Source organism: Pecten maximus, chromosome 9 (assembly GCF_902652985.1).
Source record: "Pecten maximus chromosome 9, xPecMax1.1, whole genome shotgun sequence".
Taxonomy (NCBI): domain Eukaryota; kingdom Metazoa; phylum Mollusca; class Bivalvia; order Pectinida; family Pectinidae; genus Pecten; species Pecten maximus.
In genome coordinates, this window is record NC_047023.1 from 13513325 (window position 1) to 13529375 (window position 16051).

Below are 16051 nucleotides of genomic sequence, written 5' to 3' on the forward strand. Positions count from 1 at the left end.
AAAAAACAAAACAAAAACAAAACAAAAACAAACAAAAAAATATATTCACCGTAAAATCAAATGGTGCGCAGTGATTTGTTTACCTTAATATACCATTAACGCGCCTGTTAATCGATTCGTTCATGACATGCTGTATTGCATTGGTTGTAAATGTATGACTTTTTTGAGACAATGCCTTTCAATAATAACAAAAAAATCCCAGATGTATTGACAGCGGTATGATAGATAGATATATCATACAGATTTAGTGGGGTTTTTTTTTTTAACTTTTCTATCAAACAATACAAATCCAGCAAAGTCAATAACAGCTGTGATCCTCAATTCTTGCCACATGCATCAACTCGGCTGTGTCATCGAGTAACTAACTTCTATTACGAAAACCGTTTCCTACTATGAAGTACCTATAGTAAGATTGCAGTCAGATAATATCGATTTTAATTACAGGCATCGATTAAAACGACACGTGGTCTAACTGTTGATCACAAGATGTGACAGTGATGTGGTTTATGTCCTAGAGACAGACGGACTTGACGTGGTGTTAATAACGGACGGACCAGCTGTGACACGATACGTGTACCTTAACAAAACACTTATCTTACATGGCGCAAATCAGTGTCGGTGTAAAATGTAAGGAGTACTGTGTCAATACAAACGTACATTACTGGGGTTCAAAGATGGTATGAAGTCATATATTTGGCGCTAAATGAAAATATTACTATAATGGGGAATATGACAGACGTACCCTTTTTTTAATATATTTCGTGAAATTTCACAAATACTGACATAATGTTTAATATAACAAGCAGCGATATGATGTGAAAATAACAAACATAACTGTTGTCATTATATGGAATATAACGTGTAATAACTATATATACATATAGATATAGTATGAAATACAACATGTAAATATATATAAAAAAATAAATATCATATGAAGTATAACATATGTAAATATATAGATATACTGTAATATGAAATATTACACGAGTAAATGTATATAAATATAGATGTAATATGAAATATAACACAAGGAAATATATATATATATAGAAATGATATGAAATATAACACAAGTAAATATATAATAAATAAAGATATATTATGAAATAGCCAAATAACGATATGAATTACAATAATGAGAAAAATATAATCATCATCATCATCAGCAGCAGCAACATCAAGAAAGCATACAAATAGAAAATGATGAAATTTTTGGAATGCAAAAAAATACAAAAAAAAACATGTGCCTGCATTTCGAATGAATTGATAATTAATTTATATCTGAAACTCGTGTAAAACAAAGATATAGCATGCATAAGAATGTGTTTGGATTGAAGTATACTCTTAAGAGAGTTAATCTGGATATAGTCCCCGCGCCACGTGTCACTGATATCAGGACCCAGTTTACACGTTAGTAGATGACGTTACAATTAGTTGTACTCATCTTTCTTGTCTGAATGAAGACGTGGTATCGACCATCACACAGATGGACGCTTCTTCATTGGTCTGGCCTCCCGTGGATGTCGTGGCGAACTCAAACATCTATTTAAACGAAAACAGATTAACAAGCATTCCTTTTGAAGCAAGATAAAGGTAAGATCGGGGTCTTATATCTAACAGTATCACAACATATTTTTTGAAATTTTATCTTTTAAGCACGATAGAATCCATTTTATGTTAAGTGCGTTTAAGGTAGTATTATACAAACTTGGTGAATTTTAGAAATTAATATACAAATATTTACGTTTAAGATATTGATTTACAAACAAGTCGTTCACACTGTCTTAGAATTATTTCATTTTAGGCCCTTAACATCACTTATTAGTCCTAGAAGGACGATTCAACTGCATGATGCAGTTTCATTTATTTCTTTTTTGTTTGTTATAACTTTCAATTGGTATTGTAGTGTGTTATATATTGTGTCATGTCAACAGTACTTTTTCTTTCATTTGTTCAAATTAGATGTCAGCACAATATGTGTTGGACCATTTGTAGTTACAATATATTAAAATTGTATATGATAGTGTAAAACCAAAAATGATCAAAGTTATTCAATTTTTAGGACGATTATTGATCCATTAAATGTGTTCATCGGCGAACATATCCAGACGTGACGTGTCAAGGTCATTGTTGACAAGATCCTTATTGTTCTCATCAGTTTGATGTATTTATTGTGTCTAACTATGTTTTCACTACATAAGATGCCCAGAACGTTTCAATTACATGCGAGATGTTCAAAACGGGCCATAAGAATGCAACGTTGGTTTGCAAAAGGCGCAAAACTTTTGCCAACTTGTTCATGTAATATTGACTCGAAATCATTTTGTTATATTTCAAATGTTGGATTTTTATGTTTCGTTATGGTTAGGGAACAGACCTGGCGACCTGTGCCATCAGTTCTTGTTTTTCACGCCCTGTCGATAGTGGTAACACGTGTTACACAGAACAATTACGAATGGATAAACTAAATAAACACATTGATTTCTTTCCTCTACAGACGTGTCACCAGCAATATTGATCAAACATGGCGACCTCATATCTCCTCCTACTCTTCGCCATCATATCCATCTCATGGGCGGCGGACAAATCATTGGGATCAGTGAAAAAAACCGTGAGTATTGTCTACTGACATGCCACGTATACTGTGTCAGCAGATTAATCATGTTTATTACATTTTGCCAGTGTAATAATGAAAATATTCATTCTACGAAAATGATATCCTTCAATAATGAAAAAATATAAGGTTTTTTTCTGTTTTTTTGTTTTTGTTTTGTTTTTGTTTTTGTTTTATATGTAATTTTTGCTATAAAATGTAATAAACAGACTCACTCGTGAAAAATATCAAAACATTAGCCCCATTCGTGAAACATATTTGGTATTGTCGAAGATAATGTTAGACATAATCTATATATTGTCATTACTGAACACGTTGTTCACTGTAAGGTCGTGATTTTTCATAAGAGTTATAATTGTTCAAGTGCTACCATCACATTACTCACGCATCGCATAATAAAGTTACATTTTTGTATAATAGATATACTCGTGTTATTTGACTGTCTCTTAGCATTGTGTCAAAGAGGAAATGTAATACAGTGTATATACATGTGTATAGTATATTTGTGACATGTAATTACAAATCTATTTTATATGATCCCGTCCATACATTTGATATAAATAGAATCCTGACGATGTGCATCTCACTTTCTTTTCCTCAAAATTATGGTTGCTATGGCAACTGGTCACTATAAACAGGTTTTCCGATAAGAACCATTACTTTAAGTTTGTCCGGACAACTGCTAAACCAAAGGGCCGATTTCAATGAAACTTCACACAAATATAGAGGATCATGTTTAGATGTGCATCTCACTTTTTTTCCCCTCAAAACTATGGTTGCTATGGCAACTGGTCACTATAAACAGGTTTTCCGATAAGAACCATAACTTTAAGTTTGTCCGGATAACTCCTCCTAAACCGAAGGGCCGATTTCAATGAAGCTTCACACAAATATAGAGGACCATGTGTAGATGTGCATCTCACTTTTTCCCCTCAAAACTATGGTTGCTATGGCAACTGGTCACTATAAACAGGTTTTCCGATAAGAACCATAACTTTAAGTTTGTCCAGACAACTCCTCCTAAACCGAAGGGCCGATTTCAATGAAACTTCACACAAATATAGAGGACCATGTGTAGATGTGCATCTCACTTTCTTTTCCTCAAAATTATGGTTGCTATGGCAACTGGTCACTATAAACAGGTTTTCCGATAAGAACCATTACTTTAAGTTTGTCCGGACAACTCCTCCTAAACCGAAGGGCCGATTTCAATGAAGCTTCACACAAATATAGAGGACCATGTGTAGATGTGCATCTCACTTTTGTCCCCTCAAAACTATGGTTGCTATGGCAACTGGTCACTATAAACAGGTTTTCCGATAAGAACCATAACTTTAAGTTTGTCCGGACAACTCCTCCTAAACCGACGGGCCGATTTCAATGAAGCTTCACACAAATATAGAGGACCATGTGTAGATGTGCATCTCACTTTCTTTTCCTCAAAATTATGGTTGCTATGGCAACTGGTCACTATAAACAGGTTTTCCGATAAGAACCATAACTTTAAGTTTGTCCGGACAACTCCTCCTAAACCGACGGGCCGATTTCAATGAAGCTTCACACAAATATAGAGGACCATGTGTAGATGTGCATCTCACTTTTTTCCCCTCAAAACTATGGTTGCTATGGCAACTGGTCACTATAAACAGGTTTTCCGATAAGAACCATAACTTTAAGTTTGTCCGGACAACTCCTCCTAAACCGAAGGGCCGATTTCAATGAAGCTTCACACAAATATAGAGGACCATGTGTAGATGTGCATCTCACTTTCTTTTCCTCAAAATTATGGTTGCTATGGCAACTGGTCACTATAAACAGGTTTTCCGATAAGAACCATAACTTTAAGTTTGTCCGGATAACTCCTAAACCGAAGGGCCGATTTCAATGAAGCTTCACACAAATATAGAGGACCATGTGTAGATGTGCATCTCACTTTCTTTTCCTCAAAATTATGGTTGCTATGGCAACTGGTCACTATAAACAGGTTTTCCGATAAGAACCATAACTTTAAGTTTGTCCGGATAACTCCTAAACCGACGGGCCGATTTCAATGAAGCTTCACACAAATATAGAGGACCATGTGAAGATGTGCATGCCACTTTTTTTCTCAAAATTATGGTTGCTATGGCAACTGGTCACTGAATTCTCTTTATTGTGAACAACACATATTTCAGACATTCTGAATTTCAGAAATATCGGCATGCACGGGTTATCTTAGTTAGCCTCTAATTAACAGTTTCAATTCACCATTGACTCGTGCAAATTGCGGGGGTATTAGTCAGCCATCCTGGCGACAGTTCTAGTTTTTTTTAAAAAATAAAAAAAATGATCTCTGGGTGTATTAAATATATCGCATGAATGTGTCCTCAGGTTCCACACGTTGTGACAGAAGAAGTGTGGTTTGAGGTACTGATCGAAGATTATGAAGACGGAGAAAATTTTATCGGCAGGTTTGTTGTCGGCCTCTTTGGTGAGGTTGCTCCAATGACGTCACTCAACTTCCTTTCCATCGCCAAAAAAGCAAAGACGCCAAACGTGAGTATTCTTTATCATGACTAGTTTATGTCACCATTAGTTTAAACAGTCTTTCATTTAATCCATAAACATTGCATACAAAAATACTAAATATCATGCAGTTCATATTTGCAAAAGGATCTGGAAACAAGCTTAAAGCTTATATCAATCCATCTCCCTCAAAAGGTCTGCATAACGGCCAAGTTACAAAACTGCTTAATCATTTCACAATTTGTATAGGTACTAGGTAGATTTTCTATACAACTGAAAATGTATTAAAACATAAGATGTACATTCAAGGAATGAAATGTCAGTTAAAAAACACATGTCACCAATGTTTCACTCGTATACTAATCTATCTTACTACTAAAATTTTCAGTGACTGCAGTTGATTTTATTTTCAACGTCCTCCATATTTGTAAAATTGATTTCTACTTATATAATTTAATGGGAAACAATTTACTTGTTAATTAAATTCTGGTATTATATGTACCTTAATACATAATGTCCCTGTGATATTTTCGTGTTGATATTCTGTATACTCATTTGAGGGTGGTTAACTCTCGTGGTAGAATATACCGAAGTCCGAGGTTTGTAATGACTTCTAAAGTCGTCCTATACGCCTGCATTTCTCCAATCTAATTAAAATCTAGATGGTCATTCTCACTACGTTACATGAACTTAACGTAGTGAGAATGACCATCTAGATTTTAATTAGATTGGCTCTTAAAGTTATCAATGTGCAAACTTTGTCAAATTAATTTAATTCTGATTAAGTGTATCTTCCTCGCCTATGTTTGAAGCATTTTTTACTGTTTAATTTTCTGTTTTCTCTTCGGGTTTCCAAACTTTTGGCGTCCAGCCTCACTGAAACCACTGTATAGTTGTGATTTATTCATTATTTGACGCATGCGTCGTCTAAGCACTATTCACACTTGGCCTCTGGCCCATGGTTTAAAACTGTATAGGTACCAAAAGTTGAATTAGAATATATTAAGGTGTATGTATAGACCAGAAACTAATGTGTAGAAGACATAATTTTCACAAGTGGTCAGTCAACATTGATAATTCAGACTGTCAAGAGGAGCCATGATCCATTAATGTCATCTGCTGAAATAGTAATTGTTTGTATATCATGTTGATGAATACAATAGACCTTTGTTGATAGCTTTGTTTCCTTTTTCAGCGTAAAACCCTCCATTACCAAAACACGCCAATCCACAGGATCGTCCCCGACTTTGTTATACAAATGGGTGACGTCATCAACGGGGATGGCACCGGAGGTAAGTAATGATTGGTGTCAAATAAAAAAAAACTATTGTTTTTAAACCATTGCGAAACAAATTTCACCTTAAATTAATCGTTTGTTGGCCGATATGGAAGCGGGCAAGGGGTGTAACTGCGGAAAGAAAACCAGGTTGTCGGGGAGATGACCCACGGGGGAGAAAACTGGGGTACCAGGGGGGGGGGGGGGGGGGGGGGGGGGGGGGCAAGTTGTTGAGGTGACCCCATAAGAGGAAACCGGGGTACCAGGAAAATACGGGTATTCGGGGAGGTGACTCCGTAGGAGGAAACAAGGGTAACCGGAGAAAACACGAATTGTTGGGTTGTTGGGTGTTTTTTTTACGGATACTCGGCTATCCTCCACCTCCAAATCCTGACATGCCCTTAAATGACCCTGGCTGTTAACAGGACGTTAAACAAAATAAATCAAACCGTACATTACCGTTCAGCAACATGAAAGATGCTATTACATACAAGTATGCAAAATACGCCGAGAGGGACCTCAGTGAGGAGAGAAAACAGCAATTGACTTTAGTCTTATTTGTTATGCATGCATGCCGGCTATGATCGTATATGAACAATAAAATAAAAAAAAAAAAAAAAAAAAAAAATAAGAATGTTATTTTTGTAACAAAAGGTGTATACTTTTTAAAGATAAGTGATCTTGTTTAAATGTAATTCAAAATTATCTTACAATAACATAATTTGTGGATATATATATGTATATAATTTTTTTTTTTATCTACAAAATGAACCAATTGTGGAAAACATTTAATACTATTTCAATTGATTACAGGCGATAGTATATATGGTGATCGTTTTGTGGACGAAAATTTTGAACTTAGTCACCAGGCGGCTGGCTTCGTTTCCATGGCAAACACTGGGCCAGATTCGAATAGCTCTCAGTTCTTCATCATTCTTAACAAGGCCAGGTGGTTGGACGGAAAGCACGTGGTCTTCGGCAAGGTTATCAGAGGCATGGTGAGTTAAAACCAAAAGCACAAATAGTCGTTAAACATATTTTGCAAGCCAAATATTCATGAACCGTGTGACCAATATAGCGAGTGTCGGCACGTGATCAGCAGGAATATCATATACTAACAACCAATGTATAGCTATTGCCCTTGTTTTTTTTTTTTTTTTTTTTGTACTTCATATTATAGCCTGAAGTCAGACCACTATCGGGACATTCCCGATAAATAGGGAAACTCCTTTCGCCATCAAAATTTTCATATTCTTGCAACGAATTTAACATTGTATTTTACCTAAATTTCATCAGAATGTCTGGAGTCAATGGTTCAATGAATGTACATTATATTGTATAGCCTCATTTCAGAGTAAAACATGAAATTGTGAAAAAAGTGGCCATTTAACTTTCATTGTTCAAGACTTTTAACCGAAATTTTACAGCTGCCGTCAGCTAACATATAATATCGAATGTTTAATTCCTGTCTATTTGGTGTTCAAGTGGGGCCGCGGTGGCCGAGTTGTTAAGGTGTTCCGACACTTTATCACTAGCCCCCCACCTCTGGGTTGCGAGTTCGAAAGCTACGTGGGGCAATTGCCAGGTACTGACCGTAGGCTGGTGGGCTTTCCTCCACCTCCAAAACCTGGCACGTCCTTAAATTACCCTGGCTGTTAATAGGACGTTAAGCAAAACAAGCCATAAACCACAAGTGTTCAAGTTCTGATAGCGTCCTGCCATATTACGTCTAATTTTATCAGCGCTTTAGGTCCTGATGTTCACTGACGAGTCCTAAAAGAACGAAACAACTGTATGGTGCATTTTACTGATTTTTTGTCTCTAATGAAACGAAGTCTAAATTTGCATTGAACAGTGTTAATATGTTTTGTACAATCGTTTTCCTATTTACTAACGACCTCAATTGTTATGGCAAACAAGTACATTTTATTTTGTGTGTTATTTAGGATGTCGTAAGGAGAGTGTCGAACCTCGAAGTGAAAAAAGGCACCGCCACATCTATTAAAAAGGCTACCATCGTAGATTGCGGAGTGGTCGGCATCTCAGAAAAGTATGAGTTGACACCAGAGCAAATCACGTCCAACGATGACATTTAGGCATTCAAAACTTTTACACAATCTCCTATTGTTTTCATTATGCTAGAGCATTTCATTTCCGTCTCATAATATAGCTGCAACGAACAATGCCAGAACAAATTATGTCTTGTCTAGATGAACTTGACTCTGGAGATAAGTGTAATTTTCTCATGCATGACGATGTGAAATATTTTGCATAATGTGATCTTCTTTCCCGAGTAGAATTTTTTAACTCAAACATACATGTGCATTTTTTTCTGGTTATTCTTATGTTCAAAATAGTTCATTTTACGTGTGTGGTTGTTACTCGCTAGTCATTGTAATGATTTTAATTTGAAAATTTGTTCAAATATTTGTATTAAAATTATCTTTGAAACAAAGTAGTTATTATTATAAAAACACCAACCTGAAACGTCCTTATGTACTGTGTGGGTCACGTGATGGTTGTGATATCCGTTCTCTCGATCAAAAGGGGCATAAAGTACTAGAAAACAGTCAAATTTTGCGGGATCAAATCCTGTAATGCGAATGCATCAATACTAGATTAAGTGTTCCGACACTTTAACACTAGCCCTCCACCTCTGGGTTGCGAGTTCGAAACCAACATGAGGCAGTTGCCAGGTACTGACCGTAGGCCGGTGGTTTTTCTCCGGGTACTCCGGCTTTCCTCCACATCCAAAATCTTGCACGTCCTTAAATGACTTTGGCTGTTAATATGACGTTTAACAAAACAAACCAAACAAACCAAACCAAACATGTCAAATATCCCTCCAGTACTTTTCAAGAAAAAGCAGTAATAAACAATCTTCAATATGAAAATCCAAAATGGTTGCCGTTTGGACATTTTTTTAATGTTTAAAAAATAAAAATTGAAATGGCACAACTAAAGACCAAGGGGAACATTTCAAGAATGGCGATAATAAACTTCAATAATCAAAATCCATGATGACTGCCTGTCGGCCATTTGGTTTTTCTAATCTAAAATCTAAATTGATTTGGCATAACTAATGACCAAGGGGAACCTACATATGAAGTTTGAGTATCCCTAGAGTACTTTTCAAGAAATATCGATAACAATGACTGTTTAAGGACGGACGGACGGATGATACACCACAGACCCTTTAGGATTTCAATAGCCCACCGTCTTATTATGGTGGGTTAATGATAGGCCCAATGGGCTTGTCTTTCACCCGATTCTACAGCTCCACAGATACTAAGCTGAACACCACCTTATTAAAGTATCAGATTAGGCTAGGTTTATTCTTGTCAATGAATTGTGTAGTCCTTCAGTCCAGCATACTATTGGACCTAATGTCAGGTCTCGGAGTCTCTTTGCTATCAAGAAATCTTTATTTTAAGATTTTAGCCTATATGACCCCTGTGACCTTGAATGTAGGTAAAGTTCATTCATTTGAACACACCTGGTAGCCATTTATCCCAGCATGCTAAATGACACAACAACAAGCCTATGGGCCTTACAGTTAATGAAAAGATGTTGTTTGAAGATTCTAGCCTATTTGAAACCTGTGACCTTGAATGTAGGTCAAGGTTATTCATTTAAACAAACTTGATAGTCCTTCATCCAAGCATGATACAGACCTAGCCCTCTTGGTTATTGAGAAGTCATTTATAGATTTTAGCCTATTTGACCCTTGTGACCTTGAAAGTAAATCAAGCTCATTCATTTGAACACGCTTTGTAGCTCTCCACCCCAGCATGCTACAGACCCAATATGAACTCCCTGGGCCCGTTGGTTATTGAGAAGATGTTTAAAGATTTTAGCCTGTTTGACCCCTGAGGCCTTGAATGTAGGTCAAGATTATTCATTTGAAGAAATTGGTTGCACTTCACCCTAGTTTGCCAATATCAGGTCTCTGTCCTCATGGTTATTGAGAAATTGTTTAAATGAAAAAGCTTATGTTAGATGATCAGATAGACAGCTGGTTGACGCACGCCACACCATGGCATAAGGTCACTCGACTTCTGGCAGGTATAAATATAAGACAACAACAATTTAAGGCCATTGAATTTTATTTCGCCATTTGTATTTTTTTTTATTTTTAGTTTTTCTCTGACAATTCAGTATCTATATATAATTACAGAATCTATAAATATCACATAACGACACTAAACTCGGTCACGGTGTAAAAATTACAACCTATAGATATCTCCAGTCATTCACAGCCGTCAAATCAATTCTATCAGTAAAGTATAAACCGCCGGATAACAGTCCATCACACAAAATCGTCACATCAATCAATTTAGTTTTAAAGGTCAAAGCTATGTATTAAATGTCAAAGATATCTGTCATAAAATATCTCAAAGCTATGTATTATATGTGTCAAAGATATCTGTCATAAAATATCCATCTTATAAATCTGCGGAAATCATACACCAAATATCCCCTAAATCTGTTGAATCTGTCACGTAAAATCAAATATGCTTCAATATGGTGTCCTGTTATCTCTAATGTGCATCAAAACATCTTGCTTCAAATCCATTTGTTCTGTTAGCTGTTTATCATATACCCAAGTTCTCAGCTATTTATCTTCTTAAAATTATCATAAAGGTTTAAAAGTTATATGTCACTAAAATCCATGTTACCATGTTCATATTGGTAGATTTGCATAATGTCGAATACAAGTCACCACGCATGCCATCCGGGTTGTCCAGATTTTCCACATGCTCTATTAGGGAGAATTACAGTTCAAACCGGTCTTACAGAATCTACTCGACTGGAATTCACAAACCTCTCTAAAAATTTAATTTATGCAAACCGATACATTCTAATAAGTGCCATGCCCATGCTTATTATGGGGACCTCATACAATGAAAACAAAAACAAAACCGAAAAGATTTTAAGTACAACAGTACTGAACTCGCAACGAATTATACCACTGTCCATCACAACTCACTTCACACTTCTCTAAACTGACATTTTCGACTTGTTATAAAAGTTTTTTTTCTGAATTTATTTTCATACAGTTTAATATAAATGATACTTAGTGTTGCCTTTTGCTACATCGTTATGCCCCAATTTATCCCTTAGGTCTGAAGAGTTATCAAGTCACAGCGTTTCTGTAATAGATAGATCTATCAGCAAATCTATTCATTTTAGTGTTACTTAAAAAAAGTGGTCTTTTACGTTGGTGAGGTATTGGTCAACAAATAACCTTTGCTGTTGTTAAAAAGGCAAAATACTCCAAGATGAAATAGAACTATGTGTCCCAGTCATTAATTACATTATATCATAAATATTGTTATACACAGTGAAGTTTCTTCAGTAACTCTAAGGGCTGGTCAGTCAGGAGTACTGGCGTTCATTTAACTGGTAGATCTGTCTGTCTTTCTGTCAACCGCAGTCAATATGACCAATTATTGTTATTCAGTCGTCTGGGCCATCATACATGGCAGCATTTGTCGTGATGTCCGAGTCAAGCTTAAGATTGGTTGATCACAGGGACTTATATATACAATGTACTAGGTTAAGTGTTGGGTTTAGTTTACGATCCAATATTTTTCTGGAAGTCTGAACCATGACATAGGTTAAGGTTGGCTTGTCATGGGGACTAATACATATATAGGTTAAAGTCGGTCAGTCATGGGGACTAATATATAGGTTAAGGTCGGTCAGCCATGGGGACTAATATATAGGTTAAGGTCGGTCAGCCATGGGGACTAATATATAGGTTAAGGTCGGTCAGCCATGGGGACTAATATATAGGTTAAGGTCGGTCAGTCATGGAGACTAATATATAGGTTAAGGTCGGTCAGACATGGAGACTAATATATAGGTTAAGGTCGGTCAGCCATGGGGACTAATATATAGGTTAAGGTCGGTCAGGCATGAGGACTAATATATAGGTTAAGGTCGGTCAGACATGGAGACTAATATATAGGTTAAGGTCGGTCAGCCATGGAGACTAATATATAGGTTAAGGTCGGTCAGACATGGAGACTAATATATAGGTTAAGGTCGGTCAGCCATGGGGACTAATATATAGGTTAAGGTCGGTCAGCCATGGGGACTAATATATAGGTTAAGTCTATATTTAGTCTTTGATCTGTCAGTCATGTATGTAACTTTTCCATCATCCAACAAAATATACACTGTCTATATATCAACACTCTATTTTCAAAAAGAAGCATCCATACCACTAAACAACAAACAAGCACTACTCAACATAATAACATATTTGGCTCCGTTTTATTACAGTGTAATTCTAACTACTGGCTCTATAGCTCACTATAGTCTCGGGATGAAGTCTGGTGTTTAAAGTACCACGTTCCAGCTCTTCCTTCAATCTTAAGATATACATAGTTTTGACGAAATATAATAATCCTAGATTGATATCAAAGCCTGTCTTTGTTTTCGTAACATATGAATTATGACAATATTACAAAAATACTTTAAATGATACAATATATCCTAATGATGATATATGTGAGAATCAATACTGTAGTTTTACATAATTGCGATTAAAACCGGGAAACTACAAACTGATTAAGGGGAATCTCTAATGCGGTTCTCCACTCCCTATATGGTAATGGGCCGCGGAAAATATGTAATCCACCCGTACATAAACTGGACTGTTTTCTAAGAGCGGAGGACTCCCAATCAAAGCCATGCACCAGAAGACCAAAGTCGACCAGGGAAAAAGGTTGGTTTGTTTTCTATTCTTAGATGTTTATTAGTAAATACATATTTTACTGATGAATTTTTGACGTAAATGAGCAGCTTCGACCGATATTATATGAAAACAAAAACACCAAGAGGCTTTGAGTTACGTTTGATTTAGTGTAAATAGTTGAATATTGATACAGATTCCCTATTGTCGTGTGTACATGTAATAACCATTACATTATGATCTCAATTAATGCACACTTTATATCCAGATATCAAAATATAGAGGCATGAAGATAAGACTTTCACAAGCTTGTAAGTGTTGAAAATATTTTTGTGCATTTCATAGCTAGAAATCAACTGGCATGAAAATGAAAAGATTTTTACAAGCCTGAAAGTGTTGAAGACATGTATGACTACCTTTAAAATTATTTTTTAACTTCCTTCAGAATTCCATGATTTTAATGAAATTAAAGGTTAAATAACCTATAGTATGATCTTTATAAGATGTTTTACACAACTATAAAACTGTGATGAAAATCAAATAGAAAATCCACACTGCCTTACGGTACATTATCAACACTAGACAGCATCGAGAGCCTATATTGTACAACAATTAATATTATACTACAGCCTTCCATCTAGACTAGTCACTCAACATGTATTAAATATTCAGTATTCATACAAACATATGCTCAAAAATATACATATGAAATTAAATTAAAACATGCATATCATTTGATGTAGGAGACAACAATGAGATGATGTATTTGGTATAATCCGATATGGTAGTAAAAACCCCTACCATATTGGCTTGATATTCTCCACAATAATGTCAATGGGTATAAAATGGGTGATGGAATTAATCAGTGTACAGAGAATTTGATCTGTAGATGATGCCCTTGTAGATTTCTGTGGTTATCACTGAATCTGCAGAAAATAAAAAAACAAACAAACAACCGTAGTTATCTTCCATGTAAAAAATATGCAAATATTAATTTTTGTAACATGGCTATTTTCTTCTTGAGCCAGCGTCAGTTCCAAAGTGGGTGGGTTGTTCAGAGGGGCACTACGCTTGAGCTTGGGTACCTAAGGTATGCAGGGCGATTAATGAAATTAATATATACATACAAACAGAAGAAATTAAGCACAATGAGCTCAGGCATCACCAGTAAGTATATTTGAAGTTTCATTAGCTGACTAGTTTTGCCTCTTGGTACAAGGCTTCATCAGAACCAAGAGTATGATGATTACTTACTGGTTATTCAGTCCAGGTGAACAGTTGTAATACGTATAACTAACTGGTTATTCAGTCCAGGTGAACAGTTGTAATACGTATAACTAACTGGTTATTCAGTCCAGGTGAGCAGTTGTAATACATATAACTAACTGGTTATTCAGTCCAGGTGAACAGTTGTAATATGTATAACTGGTTATTCAGTCCAGGTGAACAGTTGTAATACGTATAACTAACTGGTTATTCAGTCCAGGTGAACAGTTGTAATACGTATAACTAACTGGTTATTCAGTCCAGGTGAACAGTTGTAATACGTATAACTAACTGGTTATTCAGTCCAGGTGAACAGTTGTAATATGTATAACTAACTGGTTATTCAGTCCAGGTGAACAGTTGTAATACGTATAACTAACTGGTTATTCAGTCCAGGTGAGCAGTTGTAATACGTATAACTAACTGGTTATTCAGTCCAGGTGAATAGTTGTAATATGTATAACTAACTGGTTATTCAGTCCAGGTGAATAGTTGTAATACGTATAACTAACTGGTTATTCAGTCCAGGTGAGCAGTTGTAATATGTATAACTAACTGGTTATTCAGTCCAGGTGAATAGTTGTAATACGTATAACTAACTGGTTATTCAGTCCAGGTGAACAGTTGTAATACGTATAACTAACTGGTTATTCAGTCCAGGTGAACAGTTGTAATACGTATAACTAACTGGTTATTCAGTCCAGGTGAACAGTTGTAATACTTATAATTATAACCTACTTTTTAGACAGTATTAATAGTGAGCCAACAACAAATTAAATAACGAAGCACATTTTAAGTAGACACTTTTTAAAAGTGGGCGAGATTCAAGCTGAAGTAGTAAACTTAAAGAGAGATTACAGGAGACCACACTTCAAAAAAAAAATCTAATGAGAGACAAACTCTTATGAAACAGGTCCCAAACAATCTCAATATATGATTTATAAAAATATCAAAATACTAAATATCTAGCTTTTTATTTTCACTTTTTTTCCCCAATGTGGTCTCTTTGACATCTCTAATGCTAAATAAAAATCAATAAGTTGGTTCTTGGGCCAACCTTTCTATGAGGATGAGGGAGGGAGTAAATGTTTGTTGTAATCTTATTAGTGAAAAAACAGATGCTGACATGTTTTTTTGTTATTTTTCAAACCAATATGAGGGAAACAATGATTTATCATCATGATGGTTCTTTGTTTAACATTGATAACCGTGCACTCTAATTTCTTGGTTAAATACAAGAGAGAAAGGTCTATTGGTGATGACTTTTTCTACCATTTCTTCTGCCAAAGAAAAATGACAATTTTTTTTATTGAACCAGGAAAACTATTTATGCGATGATGGTTTTTTTTTTTTTTACTTCAAAGCAGGTGATGGAGCCCGAGAACCAATATTTTATTTTTTATTTTTGCCTTACTTATCACAATGCAACATTTTTTTTCAAACATGAGCAAAATAACTACAGAAACATAATACAAAATAACAAACTTTGGCACGCGACATTCTGAACAAATATGCACCATTGAAGCAACAATATAAACCTGTGTTATATTTGTCAGAATTATAATTAATATGTAAATATATTAAATCTATTGCACAATTCATTTCCAACACAGGCATTTGTAGTTATATAATTTGAATAATAAAAATAATTCAGAATTGTCTAGTGTAATTTCATAAAGACCTA

At 35.4% G+C, this 16051-nt stretch overlaps 1 protein-coding gene and 1 long non-coding RNA gene across 4 annotated transcripts; both read left to right on the forward strand.

Annotated features, from left to right (window-relative positions):
* Positions 1-1573: 1573 nt before the first annotated feature.
* Positions 1574-8715, forward strand: LOC117334743 (peptidyl-prolyl cis-trans isomerase-like). 2 transcript variants are annotated; one of them, XM_033894534.1, is made up of 6 exons: positions 1574-1596; positions 2501-2614; positions 4988-5152; positions 6318-6414; positions 7212-7396; positions 8345-8715. In XM_033894534.1, exons 2-6 carry the CDS (start codon positions 2528-2530, stop codon positions 8492-8494), a joined length of 684 nt encoding a protein of 227 aa, XP_033750425.1. In that variant the 5' UTR covers positions 1574-1596; positions 2501-2527; the 3' UTR covers positions 8495-8715. The 2 variants fall into 2 exon arrangements, with proteins under 2 accessions (XP_033750425.1, XP_033750424.1); XM_033894533.1 differs by lacking the exon at positions 1574-1596 and having other exon boundaries at positions 2477-2614.
* A 1508-nt stretch (positions 8716-10223) lies between these two features.
* On the forward strand, positions 10224-15037 carry LOC117334519. 2 transcript variants are annotated; one of them, XR_004534185.1, is made up of 2 exons: positions 10224-14459; positions 14544-15037. It is a non-coding gene; the product is annotated as an uncharacterized LOC117334519 (long non-coding RNA). The 2 variants fall into 2 exon arrangements; XR_004534186.1 differs by having other exon boundaries at positions 10224-14371.
* Positions 15038-16051: the final 1014 nt, after the last annotated feature.

Coding starts and splice junctions, on each gene's coding strand:
- LOC117334743 (XM_033894534.1), top strand. CDS start 2,528: ATGGCGACCTCATATCTCCTCCTACTCTTCGCCATCATATCCATCTCA. Junction 5,153..6,317: donor AAAAAGCAAAGACGCCAAAC/GTGAGTATTCTT, acceptor TTCCTTTTTCAG/CGTAAAACCCTCCATTACCA. Junction 7,397..8,344: donor GCAAGGTTATCAGAGGCATG/GTGAGTTAAAAC, acceptor TGTGTTATTTAG/GATGTCGTAAGGAGAGTGTC.